The 13,972-nt window shown below is 37.0% G+C and overlaps 1 protein-coding gene across 3 annotated transcripts; it reads left to right on the forward strand.

Moving 5' to 3' along the window:
• The first annotated feature begins 9,328 nt into the window (after nt 1–9,328).
• On the forward strand, nt 9,329–12,524 carry LOC116248241 (uncharacterized). Of its 3 annotated transcripts, none has more exons than XM_031620909.2 (3): nt 9,329–9,598; nt 10,194–10,515; nt 11,387–12,524. In XM_031620909.2, the coding sequence occupies exons 2-3, from the start codon at nt 10,197–10,199 to the stop codon at nt 12,097–12,099; spliced, it is 1,032 nt and encodes a 343-aa protein (XP_031476769.1). In that variant the 5' UTR covers nt 9,329–9,598; nt 10,194–10,196; the 3' UTR covers nt 12,100–12,524. The 3 variants fall into 3 exon arrangements, with proteins under 3 accessions (XP_031476769.1, XP_049932114.1, XP_031476770.1); XM_050076157.1 differs by lacking the exon at nt 9,329–9,598 and adding an exon at nt 9,617–9,763; XM_031620910.2 differs by lacking the exon at nt 9,329–9,598 and adding an exon at nt 9,801–10,046.
• The last annotated feature ends 1,448 nt before the right edge of the window (nt 12,525–13,972 follow it).

Below are 13,972 nucleotides of genomic sequence, written 5' to 3' on the forward strand. Positions count from 1 at the left end.
TACAAAAGCGGCCCGCCCCGTTTAAAAAAAAAAAACAACAACAACAATCCAAAATTCTTCCTAAATCCGGAGACTTGGGTTGCATTAAGGCCTGGGTAAGCAACAGTCCACTTTCAGTTTGATAGAAAGCCCCCACTTTAGCAGTCGGAAATCGAAGCGGGGAGGGGCGGAGCTAGAAATTTTCATGAGTGAGGCTGAATTAAAGTTTTTAAATTTTGTCTGAGGCCGAATATATTTTTGAAATTTTTTATATAAGAAAATGGAATATATTTTTGAAATTTTTTATATAAGACAATGGAAAGTTTTTAAAATTTACATGTAAATTTAAAAAAAAAAACATTTGACGTGGAGCTGAGGCCCATGGAGGCCCCCTCTTGGCTTCGCTTCCGGAGGCAGGGGCATGCAATCACACACATCAGCCTTTGATTTGTTGGGAAAGAAAAATATATAAAAGTCATGCTAGTTAAAAATGCCATCCAGAAAATAGGAATTAATATAAATACAAATCAAATAAGGGATTTTTCTTTTTTTTTTACATAATATTGACTCATGAGCTGCCGCCTGGTCCTCTCTTGTGGCCAGACATGTTTACATGCACGTTAAATTCCAAACGGCTGCAGGGATGAGAAATTTAGGGCGGTCGAGGACACTAATACACGTTAAAACGACAAGAAAAATATTTGCATAAATTAAAATCGAAAATGGTCACTTGTAACATTCTCTTAAAATATCTGACCATTACAGGTCTGTATGACATGCTAATAATAAAATATATTCTCAAATTTTTACTTGATTTGATACAGGTCAATGCTGATCAGCCCATACGATGTGTCATTCTACAAGTGTTTGATATGAGATGAAGACTGTTATCTACAAATTATAGTCACAAATATCATTTTAGGGCTTTTATCCGTCAAATTCTACTCAGGTGTTTTTGAGCAAAGCTTTTTAAAAAAAAAAAACTCGGGAAAATCGTTGCAAGCTTTAAAAAATGAAAAAACTTCTAAACATTAGACAAAAATAAAGTAAATGAGAATCTAATAAGAAAACATAAATAGAAAGTTGATGGAAGTGACAAAAAGAATGTTTTAATGATGATAAAAATAATGAAATAATAATTTACTTTTAAGTTTTACATTGGGCCAAATGATATTAATGTTGAAAGAAAAAAATATAAAAAATAGGTGCAAAAAACATTAAAAAAATTCGATAAAAACACGATAAATGTATTTTTCACGTTTTTTCAAAATATCATGATTTTCTCACTTTTTTGTTTTTCTCGTTTTTTCGTTGATATCATGATATTTTTTAAAATGTTACCATATTTGTGACACTGCTAGAAACAATATTGTTCTTTCCGACTTAAAAACTTCAACCTAAAGCAGGTAGAGAAGCACGACAGTCGATTCCATGCAGTCCACAAGAAATGAAACAGATTCCCTCTGCTTTTCTAAAATTCAAGTTTATGGTATAACATTTCTTAAAATATTTCAAACTGAATTGCCTGACTGTTCTTTAAGAACTCAGAGACTATGTACTCTCTGAGTTGTGATTTTTAAGATCGTACCTACTATGAGCTGTGTGAGTATGTGCAACTACATGTACATAAATATTATATCCTTTCCATGCATCCAATTGAAACATTCTAAGTTTAATATTGACACTTTCAGTGGTGTTAGGTTGCTTATGCCATCATGAGATTTTGAATCTTGCAGACTTTTAGTCAGTGGAGGGTACCAAGTGATGCCCTTGAACAACTAGGACATTTTAAAGATTTTAGCGAGAATATAGAAGGGTCATTTCTAGAAGAAAAACAATTAAATGTCCTTTCACTAACTAGAATTTTAAAAAGAAACGTCAATGGTAGATTCTGCAAGACTGGTGCAATTCTACTTTAACAAATAGTTCATCTTCTTAAAAGAAATTAAGTTGCCTACATAGTCCATAACGTAAAAAAAAGTCCAGGCTGCATTGTCGAGTCACGCTCGAGCCTGTTCTATTGAGTTCGATCCGAGTTCCAGTTGAACTCAAGCTCGAGTTTTTTGAGACAGGTAGAGCTCGAGCTGACTCAACTTAAGCTCGACTCCACTCGTGGGCAGCCCTTGAAAATGGCAGAGGGAAGTGGAACAAGAAGCAATGAATCCATGCACTATAGGAAAGAGAGTAGTGGAAGAGCATCATTTTTCGATCAATTGGTGCAGTCTGAGATGGAAGTCACCTCCATTGCCAAGAGAGGAAAGAAAAAAAAAAAGAAAGCGTTAGCGGCAAGAATTCTCTTAGGACCAGGATAAAAAAAAAAAAAAAAGAACCCAAGTGCTTCCTTTTCTTCTTGACCTCTCACTTCTTGTCAAGATACAGCGCCCTAATTAATTTCGCCATATTTGTTAACTTTTTAATTTTTCTACAGAATAATTTCACTTGCCATTCTCATTTGCCACAGTAGTATATATATATATATCGACAGTTTGTAGAGAGAAATGATGCAAAAGAAGACCAAGAAATTGAGACAAAATCAGACATCCAGACGGCTGACGCATCATTTGGGCTACTAAATAACCCACGAGAAGAAAAAAAGGCCATGTACTAAGCCAATACTAAAAAGGTTCACAACTTTCACAAAACAAGAAGATTAACCACAAGAGATGACATCACAGGGATTCCATCAAGAGAAGAAGCCTTGACGGTAGACAGGGCACATGTTGAAATCAAAGAGGCCCCACTCCAGCTTATCTCCCGGATATCTCGTGGTTTCCGTTGTGATTGAGAAACGAGTTCTTTAAGAATGTAAATAGTTGTCTCTTAGATCATGAATAAGCATTACTTCAGGGGATTTCGTGGCCCTCGAGGTAAGTTGCAGTTGTTTAGTTAAACATATAGCAACTTTTGAGTTGTTCATGATACAACGGTCTCTCTTTTCAATTTATCTCCTAATTAAAATATCCCCACTTGATCCACATGTTTCACCATTTTTTGCTTTTTTAGTTTGCAAAGGCGCCTTTCCATGACTTCTTAAAACCAGCTATACATATATTTCCTATATATAAAAAACAAAAAAGATTAAAGAGAATCCTTCCAAAGGTGGAAATTAAAAGGCATTTTCGTTAAAAGGCATTTTAAAGTTATAAGTATATGCAAAAAACAGGACTCCCGGGTTTTTTTTCACTTTTTATAAGTGTACAGTCACAAGGCTTGCCTGGTTATCAACTAGTGCATGCTTTTCGAACGAACGAGCAGTTTGGGCCTGAAAAAGTTAGGAATATTTATTGGCAAGGATTGCACAGAAAAAAAAATGTATTTATATAAAGGGAATCATCGTGTGCTAGGGACGGTTTGATTGAGTATCTTTGTAAAATTGATCTTTCTCATGGGAAACAGCAGATATAAATACATGTCCTCTTTATGGAACACAAAGGTCGAGGTAGTGTACGTATTAGATAAGCATTTTAGTAAGACTTCCAAAATTAACCAACTGGTCAAACTTTTTCCTCCCTAAATTTTATATGTATACACACATATAAATACAAATATATATATATATATATATATATTATGCAAATATGAAAATTTTTAAATCAAATGTCGGTTCAAGTGACAAACATTATGTTCACCACTAAGATGCTTAATGTAAAAAAGAAAACAATTTTCTTTTCGACATAGAGAGAAAGAAGGAGAGAAAGCTCATAAAATGAAAATACATAACAAAATTTGAAAACAAGAGGTTTCTTAGATATAATAACATTATATATATATATATATATATATATATATATATATATAACAACAACCCAATATACATAATAAGAGGGGTGGGAAGAGAGTAGATAGGGGAAACGGCAGAAAAAAAAAAAATAGACCATTTCTTGATCTGAGAGAAAGACTTGTAAAGCTAGATTCAAGTTTTGCTCCGTCACTTAGGCTTTAATCTTTCATGGTGGGTATCTAAGGCTAGTCCCCTATATGTATTTATTGAAGGGCCCAGATCTTTAAAAGTATAAAATTTAGTCATTATATTGTACTGCCCCCACAGTACTTCTAGCTCTATAACCTAATAAGAGGGGAAACATGAACAATGTGACGTATATATAAAACTTTGGATCAAGTCCTACACCTACCATAAATGTTCCTTGAATTTTTCTATAAAGTTGTGATGGTAAGGGTTGGTGATCGAGCCTCGCCTACAATTTTTCCTTTTCTAAAAGGTACCTTGTTTAAAAAACACACACACACCGACATCGTCCACCTGCTTCTTCCCGTTCAAGAAGTCCATTTGTCCCTTTGGTTCCGAAACTGCCTAATGAATCAAGACAAACGTTTGATTGGAACCAGTGGGACAGGTTTCTGTCAGGGGTGGTACCAAGGTAGAGTCTGCATGAGCCCGGACTCCACCTCATTTTCTTTTTAAATTTACATATAAATTTTAAAAAATTTCACTTGTTTTATAAAAACTTTGAAAAATGATACTTCGGCCTTAGTCAAAATTTAAAAACTTTAATTTAGTTCTCATGAAAAATTTCTGGTTCCGCTCCTATTTTTGTGTGTCCCTTTTCCTTTGACCAGCCGCTGAAACCTGTCCGAGTACTTCCATTCCATGAGTTTGAACGCAACACATGATGAAGCAGATACGGTGAACGGTTTCACGAAATGTTTCACCTGTTCTTTTGTCCATTGTTTGATTTCGTCTGTTGGGTCTCACAGTTGGGACAGGAACATCAAAACTGGTTTCATGATCGAGATAGGGGTTACACTGCTCGATCCAATAAGTTCGATTACTTTTGCTTCCAATCACGGCAGAAATCCAACTTGACATAATCAAAACTAGAAGAACAAGCATACTAATATACAAACCTATGGTGCACTTCACTCATTTAGATGAACAATATTTAAACACATCCCTTTTGTTCTCTTTGCTTTTTTTGCCAACCAAATATGAGATTCTCTTCTTCTTTTTGCCCACTCATTCATTTAGTAAAGTAAAGCAGATCTTCCATACTAAAACAAACCTCAAGGAGGACAGCTGCTAAGGGATATTTTAATCAATTCTATTTCATGATGGCTCATAAAGTTAATTACTAGCTAGCTGCTGGACTCCTGTCCTTGAAGCTTTCTTCAATAAGAAAACTTCAATAATTAAAACTTTTGAACAATAATCTAAGCATAAATCTTATCCTAAAGGAGGTGCGCCCCATCCCAAAATGGGACACCTGGAATATTTTCTGCCATTAAAAAAACTACACTTGGAGACAACCCACTATCGGTTTCATGTGGCCTTACAGTGGAGGAAAAAAACTAAAGGAAAATTTCCACTCTGGGGTCCACATTTTTGTCCTTAATTCCAAAAGCAGGCTTTATATTTCTGAAAATTATTCGTGCCTGACATATTTTTCTTAAAAAATGCCAACAAGAGGCACCATATTGATGATCATGATCAGGGAGTTGAGATATATTCACCATCTTCACAACCAAGAAAGGGTGTGACAAACAGAAGCAGTTAGAATATTCTACTTGTTGGGTGGATTAAATTATTCAGAAGTTAGGTGAACTCAGTGGATTTGGTTTTGCATTATTCAAGTCTGCAGGTCTAGATGGTGTTATAAGTACAATTTAGTTAGCTTGCTTTAGGGAGGTTGAAAGGTTGCTTTCTCTCTCTGTTTAATGATATTGTTTGGAACAAGAGTTGTTAGATTCATAGGGACAGGGAAATGTAGCTAGTAATTGTTTTTGCTTGGTGATTTCTAGAAAGAAGGACACGTTCTTTATGATTCAAGGTAAAATGTGAGACTGCAAATGGAAGTTTTCCGTAGCTAAAAGACAGTGGTTTTTTGCCATTGAGATTTGTTAAAAATCTTGCAGAATTTGATGCTCTAGAATCTCAGATACATTAATTATATATTAATGAAAAGCTGTTTGGCAACTTTGGCACTTCACTTTTACCTGTTTGGTTGGTCGTTTGTGCACCACCCGATAGCAGAGAGGCCTCAGCTAGGCTATTTATGGCCAAGGCAGAATATTCGACCTCTCTCTACCATCTTTCATCCAACCTTCTGATCTCTCTCTTTCTCTCCCTCTCTTTCTTCTGCTCATCAAAGAGATGGCAGACTCTTGGGAGTGTTCATTACATGGGTCATGAAAGGCATGGAGTTTGGGAGAGAGAGACTCCTTTATCTGTCTCTCTCTTCTCCAAATCTGCTATTAGTCTGTCTTGATCTGCCAAAGGTTTCGCTCTCATCTTTCTGATGCAGATCGAGGGGAGTCTTTGGTGGGAATGAAGCAGACCGGCAAGTCAAAAACGGGCATGGGGGACTTACTAATGGTCTTCTCCAGTTTCCACTGCTATTAGATTAGGACCAAGAACTGCAAGAAATAAGGAAGCACTGACGATCAAGCGTCGGAAATGATCGATGCATCTTTCTGAAGTCTTGTGTTGGTGATTTGCTTCAGATTTGTTGGGGAAAGATGGCTTGTGGGATTTGCTTGGCAGCAAAGTAAGTGAAGAGCCTTTTGTTTGCTCTTCAGATGTTGTCCTCAAACATGTAAAAGAAGTTTGCTTCCACTTCTTATGTAGCTCTTAATCTCTCTGTTTTCTTTTTCTTTTCACCGTTCTGCTGTATCATTTGGTTTGCTGTTCTTGTAACCACTACCAATTTCCTCACTACAAATCTTCAGGAGATCTAAATCACGCACAAAGAAGCACATGCAGTAGTATTCTCCGGCTACATGCCCATCAACCAGAAAAGTAAAAAAAAAAAAAATTGATCTTCTGCAGAAAGATAGGCATCTCACCGTGTTCTGTTTAGAGGTAGAGGGAATCTGTATGATGATTATTTTGGTTGGTTGTGGAGTTGTTAAGTGATGCGATGTGATGTGTAATTGGTAGAAGACAAGTGTCCACCAATCATACAATGTGGAAACCGAAAAGGACGCTTCTTAAATACATCCATTTAATGGCTCCTTTCTTTTGGTGGCTGCCCCTAAGATGTGGAAGGCAACTGGCCAGGAAGGTAACTAAATAGAAAAGGAGTCTGTATAATCAAAACTCATGGTCGTTTTCATGATTTAGTATGTTATTTTTGTTGATCGTGTAAAAGGTTTTGAAGCATGTTTTATGAATACTTGAGAATGTTTTATGAATACTTAAGAAATGGTTACATAAGAAGATACAACCTCATGAAAAATTAATCACTCACATAATAGTGGAAGATTCGTTTTCATGTCCTCTAATTGATGAAAGTAAGTATTGTTTAAATCGAAGATGAAAACATGTCTTCCTATCTTCTGCGGCAGATAAGAAGCACAGTCCTTTCACGCACCTAGATATAAAGGAAAGATGTCTCTCGAGCTATGCTGTCATGATCTTAAAGAAAAATGCTAAACTTTTTTACTTTATCCAGTTAAGATCAGTAAATTCTTAAAACTATGGATGTTACCATGGTTAGTTTATTAAAAGAAAGGTCTCTACTTGAAAATTAGAGTGCCGGACCTGGTAGTACTATCTCATAATATTTCCTTAAAATATATTAATGAATTATATATAGCTAGATTTATCATTTGATCTACCGAGTTTGTTGAGATTAGGACTCATAGTGAAGTTATGTGTGTAGATGATTGTGGCATGAGGTCTATGAACTCTCTCTCTAAAAGAAAGGATCTCAAAAGCACTTATATACAGGGGCGGAGGGAGGGGGGGGCGCTTGGGTCATGGCTCCGGTGAGCGTAGATTTTTTTTATATTGAAAAAATCTATTTTTTTAGTTTGGCCCGACCTGGTTCTTTTTTGCCCGACCTGTCGCTCATCTTGAACCGACCTACGATGACTCGCCCTTGAAAAAAATCATGGTTCCACCCCTACTTATATATACAGTCTTTGAATCTGCATGTCAACATTCATGCCAACATTCATAAACTTAGAATTTTGAACCAATAGTTGAACGCTCAATTTGTTTAAATTTTCATTGCCCAAGGTATAATGTCAGACATTTCTTTTATTTCAATTTGGTTGGCAACCAGTAGAAAAGTGAAAAGTGCAAAAGGTGACTAAAACCAGGGTCGCTCCAATGGACGGTCCTTATATTTTCAATTTTTGTTACTCCTCTTCTATCTTTCCCTCTCCACCTGCAGCTCACCGGAACTTGGCCAAGCTAAGTCATGGGATATCTGGGTTTAGCTCGATACGGGGCATTGATACGTTTTGGATCGGGTCAGAGTTAAATCCAATCCAAACAAAAAAACTCGATTTTAAGTTAGGTCGATCTTTTTTCCTTTCTTTTCTTTGGGGTTAATGGTGATATTGATAAACAATGTTTTGTTTGTGACTTTAAAAGCGAATTATTATTTTTTTAATTTATAATTTTTGAAAATATTATATTTATCGTATAGGAAGAGAGAGCCCTGGTAGTTCTCTCCCATCTTGTTGTTAGAGCCTTTGGGCCTGCTGGTGACGGCGAAGAAGGTGTTGTTAGAGCCTTTGGGCCTGCTGGTGACGGCGAAGAAGGTGTTGTTAGAGCCTTTGGGCCTGCTGGTGACGGCGAAGAAGGTGTTGTTAGAGCCTTTGGGCCTGCTGGTGACGGCGAAGAAGGAGTTGGAGGAAGAAGAGGAGAGGGCGGAAGAACTAACCAGACAGAGCGAGTAATGTCACATGATGTAGTCATTATTTAATTTATATATATAAATAAATAAATAAATAAATAAATAATGACAAAATATTGCCAAACGGTTAAAAATTTTAAACATATTGCTAAAACTATCAAAATTCATTGCTAAAAATGTCATAAACAATAACTACACTACAAACCGTCGCTAGTATACTTGTGACTAAGGACTTTTTGTAGCGGTTTTAAACTTGTCAACCATCCGGCCCAACGACAATTCGAATACCTTGAGACAGCCGGACTTTCATCCACCTGCAGTTGGGTTTCAAGCAGAAATTTTAAACATGAGCTCAAGATTCAATATTTCAATTATAGTCACAGATAAAGTTTTAGAGTTTTAAAATGTCAAGTTTTTATCAGTGAGCTTGAAATAAACAAAAAAGATATAGCAAATTTTTAAAAATCTTAAAAATAAAGTAAACATAAGAAACTAATAATACACATAAAAAAAACAAGTAAATTTACAACAAATAAAAATAGAAAATAAAAAGAAAACTGTTTAACATTAAAAAAATAAAACATAAAAAAGTGAAAAGAACGTGAAAAAATGTGTTTTCTGTATATTTAACTTGTTTTTTTCACCTTTTTTTTTTAAAAAAAAGGGGCCCCATTCAAACGGGAAGGCTGAGGGCCTGTGTTCAAGAGGGGCAGTGAGTTGCAGGCAAAGTGACACACAATAAAATTCATGTTTTGTGATTGGTATTTCAAGAAAATTTTATTCATTCATGGTGCCTCTTAAAAATTTTAAATTTATTTGTAATGCAAATTAAAACTGTAAATAATTTATTACTGGTGCCTGTTTAAATTTTCCTGCCTGTCATACGTGGGTGGTGTTTAGGCCTCTGGAGGTGAAGTTGGCTTCCTTTGTCTTATCAACTCGGGTGAAGCTGGACTATCTCTCTCCTAACTAGTGCACAAAGGCACCGGAGCCTCTCTTCCTAAACTTTGTCTCAGGTGCCTGTCTGCCTGTTCTTCCTTATTTTCTTCTGCCTACCAATCTATGGTCTTCCGTGTGGGGAAATTTTTTGAAAGTCCCTCTGACAACATTCTCGTTGTCGTTATGGGAGTGACGTTTTCAACTGCAGGGGAGGAGTTTTCATGGTCTCCTTGTTACGGCTGGTCTCTCTACCTTATTCTGGCGCATCGTCACCTTGCACTTAATTTGTTTGTTGAAATGCCTTTTAGAATAGAATTTTTTGTCCATGGCTCTTCGTGGATGGTATTAACAAAAGGTGGCGCACCGTGTCCACATTCATCGCTTGTCAAACAACCGCGGTGTTAAGTCCAACGGTCAACTGTTCTTGATGAATAGTCACGCACCTTGGTCCTAACATTGCATCCTTCTTCCCTTTGATCAACAGTATTTTGAGAGTAGTGCTCAATCATCTATTCAATTGAAGTGGTATATTTGATTTGTTTTCTTTTTCTTACAAACTGATAGCAAAGTCCAAGTTGTATGTTTTTTGTATATTTGTAGCGCATTTTCTTTTTCTGTGCGTGTAATACTTGATCTTGCTCTGGTTTTTATTTTTTCTTGTTTGCTTATCAGACGATGGATGTGGCGGAGTACCGTTTAGATGGAAATGCTGATGCAGTTGAATTCTGCCCATATGATTCATTTCATGACATATTGGCTGCTGCAACATACACATTGCAAGAGGGTGATGAACCATGTCGAATTGGGGGAATATCAGTTTTCTCTGTCATGCAAGGATCAGGACTCAAACTGCTTCAACACATTGAAACAACTGGTATATTTGATATAAAATGGAATCCTTGTCTAGGACATAAACTACTTGCCGAAGCGAACTCTGGTGGCTTTCTGAGGCTTCATGAACTGAACTGCAACCATGGCACAGCTGAAGACACAGGTAGATTTCTTACTTAAGGACAAGTGCTAATAAATGGCGCTAGATATTGTCCAAAGTATGATAGTATAATGAGCATCAAACACAGTTTTATTTGCATTAGATGCCCGGATATGTGAAGCACGTAGTGCTTAGCAAGCTCCTCGACTAGTAAACGCATGGATTTTCCACATTGACTCGAGCACTGTGTCCTCTTGTATCGAAGTCACATTCTGAAATTCATAAAAGCTGCAGAATCCCTGTGTCTGGACAAGCATCCATGTGTCGTATCTTTTGAGAGGAATATGTTTGAACTTTTAGAGTGGTGGTCAAAGTGTGAAGATACTAGCTAAATTATGTGTTCTACTTGAGTCTTTTTTCCTTTTCTTCATTTTTACTAGAAAATACTCATCATTTTATCCAGGATTCATAAGAAAGGAACAACTTCACTTTCAGTAACAACAAAGCACCGCTGTCATTTTGGAAGAGAAAGCAAGATTCTAGTCCTTTGGAAGTATGATTGCTGCAAAACTTTTGGAAACACACATACCCAAACTTTGAAAGCAAACCTCCCAAGAAGCACACCTCTGATGTTTTGAGGAGGATCAACAATTCTGTTGTGTAACTCCTCGTGTTCAAGTTCACGTAGACATTTGGACACACATGTGGGATCTATCATAGATAAGTATAGCGAACATACAGTTGGATGTCAATATTGTAAATCAAACTCTAGATCTATCTGAAAACGGAAAATAGTTTTATAAATATTAATCATCATATTTTTATCACTCCAAGATTAAGGTTTGTTGATACGTCTTTTTCGGATACTGATGCTGAGAAATACATACTGAAAAGGTGTTTCGTCCGTTCCTCTGTTCTTTGGTTGCATCTGCAGGTGAGGTTCTGAAGGAGGTTGTTAAGGAGGATGTTAGTTCTTCAATGTGTTTATGCCTGGATTGGAACTTGTCGTCTTCATCCATAGCAGTTGGACTTTCTGATGGTTCAGTTTCCATTGTCACCATTTCAGAAGCCCAGCTTGAAATAACACAACATTGGCAAGCTCATGATTTTGAAGTTTGGGCTTCTGCCTTTGATGTGCACCACCACCAATTGTTGTATACTGGTGCCGATGATTGCAAATTCAGTTGCTGGGACTTACGAGAGTGTACATCAGCAATGATATTTCAGAACAGCAAGGCGCACAAGATGGGAGTGTGCTGCATACAAAAGAATCCCATGAATACTAATTTACTGCTTACTGGAAGCTATGATGAATCACTTAGGTTATGGGACATGCGGGCAACTTCTAGGCCAATATTGGAACAACAAATTTCATTGGGGGGTGGAGTTTGGAAATTTAAGCATCATCCTAGCATACCTGGGCTAGTGCTGGCAGCTTGCATGCACAATGGATTTGCCATTGTTAGGATAAAGGAAGATGGCATGGAACTGCTAGAGAATTACCAGAAACATGAGTCATTAGCGTATGGCGCAGACTGGCATCACGGGAAAGTTCAATTGAAAGGTGAGACTGGTGCAGGTTCTCTGGTGGCTACTTGTTCATTCTATGATCGTCAACTCCGTTTGTGGCTGCCAAATGTTTTGTGAGCTAATTTACTAGAGAAACAAATGCCGTTTTCATTTTCTTGGATCATTCCATTGCTGCTTGAGGTTTGACAGCGTTACTTCAAAGGCGATGTGTTTTAGCTCTTCCCAAACTTACCGACATACAGCCCGCCTCCTGCAGCTAGGATTTGTAGCATGAAGATGGTCTTTGACTGGTGTTTCCGATTAGCCATCCAATTTAGAGATAATTGTCAGACGATTGGTTTTAATTTATTCCTGGTTGCTCCTGTCCAATATGTTTCCTGCAATGCTGGATATTGTATATTCCTCTATAATTCGGCTTTATTGCGTTAGAGAGATTCCTTTGTTGAATAGCTGTTGTAAACATGAACAGACAAGGTTTAGTGCAGACACGCTGTGTGATTGACCTAAAATTTCTTGAATGCTTTTATGGACGTTTTGGCCTTAACTGGATAAGTAGCTTATCTTGTTCTGATAAGTTGTCCATAAATATCGTGGAAAATAGATAGACATCTCTCTCTCTCTCTATCTCTCTCTCTCTCTCTCTCTCTCTCTCTGCCAATTTGGCCATAGCATCGGTGGACAGGTAAGAGGCACACATAATGGGTGTGTCTCTTGTTCAATTTCTGTGGATGCTACTCTTCTGTTGGTTTCACCTACAATCAAAACATCTCCACTGGAATGAGGAGAGCTCTTGTGGGTGCCACCATCCTCTGAATCATTGGTATGGTGAATTACTTTCCCTGCTTATGTAAGGATAGAGACTTGGTACCTCTTCTCTTGATTGGTTGAGCGGCTAGAAGATCTCCAAATTCTCAAGAAATAGTTTAATTCTTTTACTTGTAAGCTGGAATTGGGTAAACACATAACGAACAATCCCAAGAGACCAATCTTATGTATCTCTTCATCTCCTTGAAAGGATTAACCAAACCGTATCGCGGTTGTTTTCTCATGTTAAGTATCGCCATTTTTCCTTCTATCATGGCCAAAAAACGATCCCATTGAACAATGAATGTCCAGAACATTTTTTTCAATCAAGGGCTAGGCTCATCTTACTCTTCTCCGTTTTGGGGAATAAGGAGAGGATCAGGTGAGACCTTTGAAGGGTTCTTCATCGTCTACCCAAAAAGTTTTAAACAAAAAAAATAAATCAAGCTGTCTGTAACCTGCCGGAAAATTGATTCCGTGTCCTGTGGCAGAGGTCGGTGGCGTCATGACAACAATTGTATTTTTTTTGGCGTACGAGTTTCATTCTAATCGTATTTTCTAGATTTCCGCAGTGTGCAATGGAGTGAAGGAGCAGCATTATCAAATCATTCTTTAGGAATTGGAAAAAAATGTTAAAAGAATATTTTCGAAAGCAAATAGAAAAGAATCTATATAAAAACAAAAGTAAATAAAAATAAGAAATTTTTTAAATATTTAAAAACATTTCGAAAATTGACATTCGGCGCTTTTGACTTGTCCACCAAGTCGGATGACTCTGCCCCGGATTTGATTCAAAATACCTTATCATTTGATTACTCCATATATTAAATCTATGGATCTAACATAAAATGGTTTTATTGATGTGTCAAAAGGTTTAGGGTAAGATCCATGGTTTTATCATACTAAGGATCTTAGGTCAGACTTGAAATCCACACTTAACATCTTTATTTTATTTTTTTGTGTTAGGCAAAGGTTGGATTCAAGAAGGAAAGAATAGGGTTTTATCTTAAATACATGGCTTGGCTTTTAAATCACGAGGATTTTAGATCAGGGGCAATCAAACACATCCTTAACATGGTACACAGAGGGAGAGAAAGAAGGGGGAGTAGGCTTGGGCGTCGGGGCGGCCCAACATGATAAAAGTAGGGCTTGGGTCAGCCCGATGCCCAAAACCAAGCCCAGGGCT

Source organism: Nymphaea colorata, chromosome 2 (genome assembly GCF_008831285.2).
Source record: "Nymphaea colorata isolate Beijing-Zhang1983 chromosome 2, ASM883128v2, whole genome shotgun sequence".
Taxonomy (NCBI): domain Eukaryota; kingdom Viridiplantae; phylum Streptophyta; class Magnoliopsida; order Nymphaeales; family Nymphaeaceae; genus Nymphaea; species Nymphaea colorata.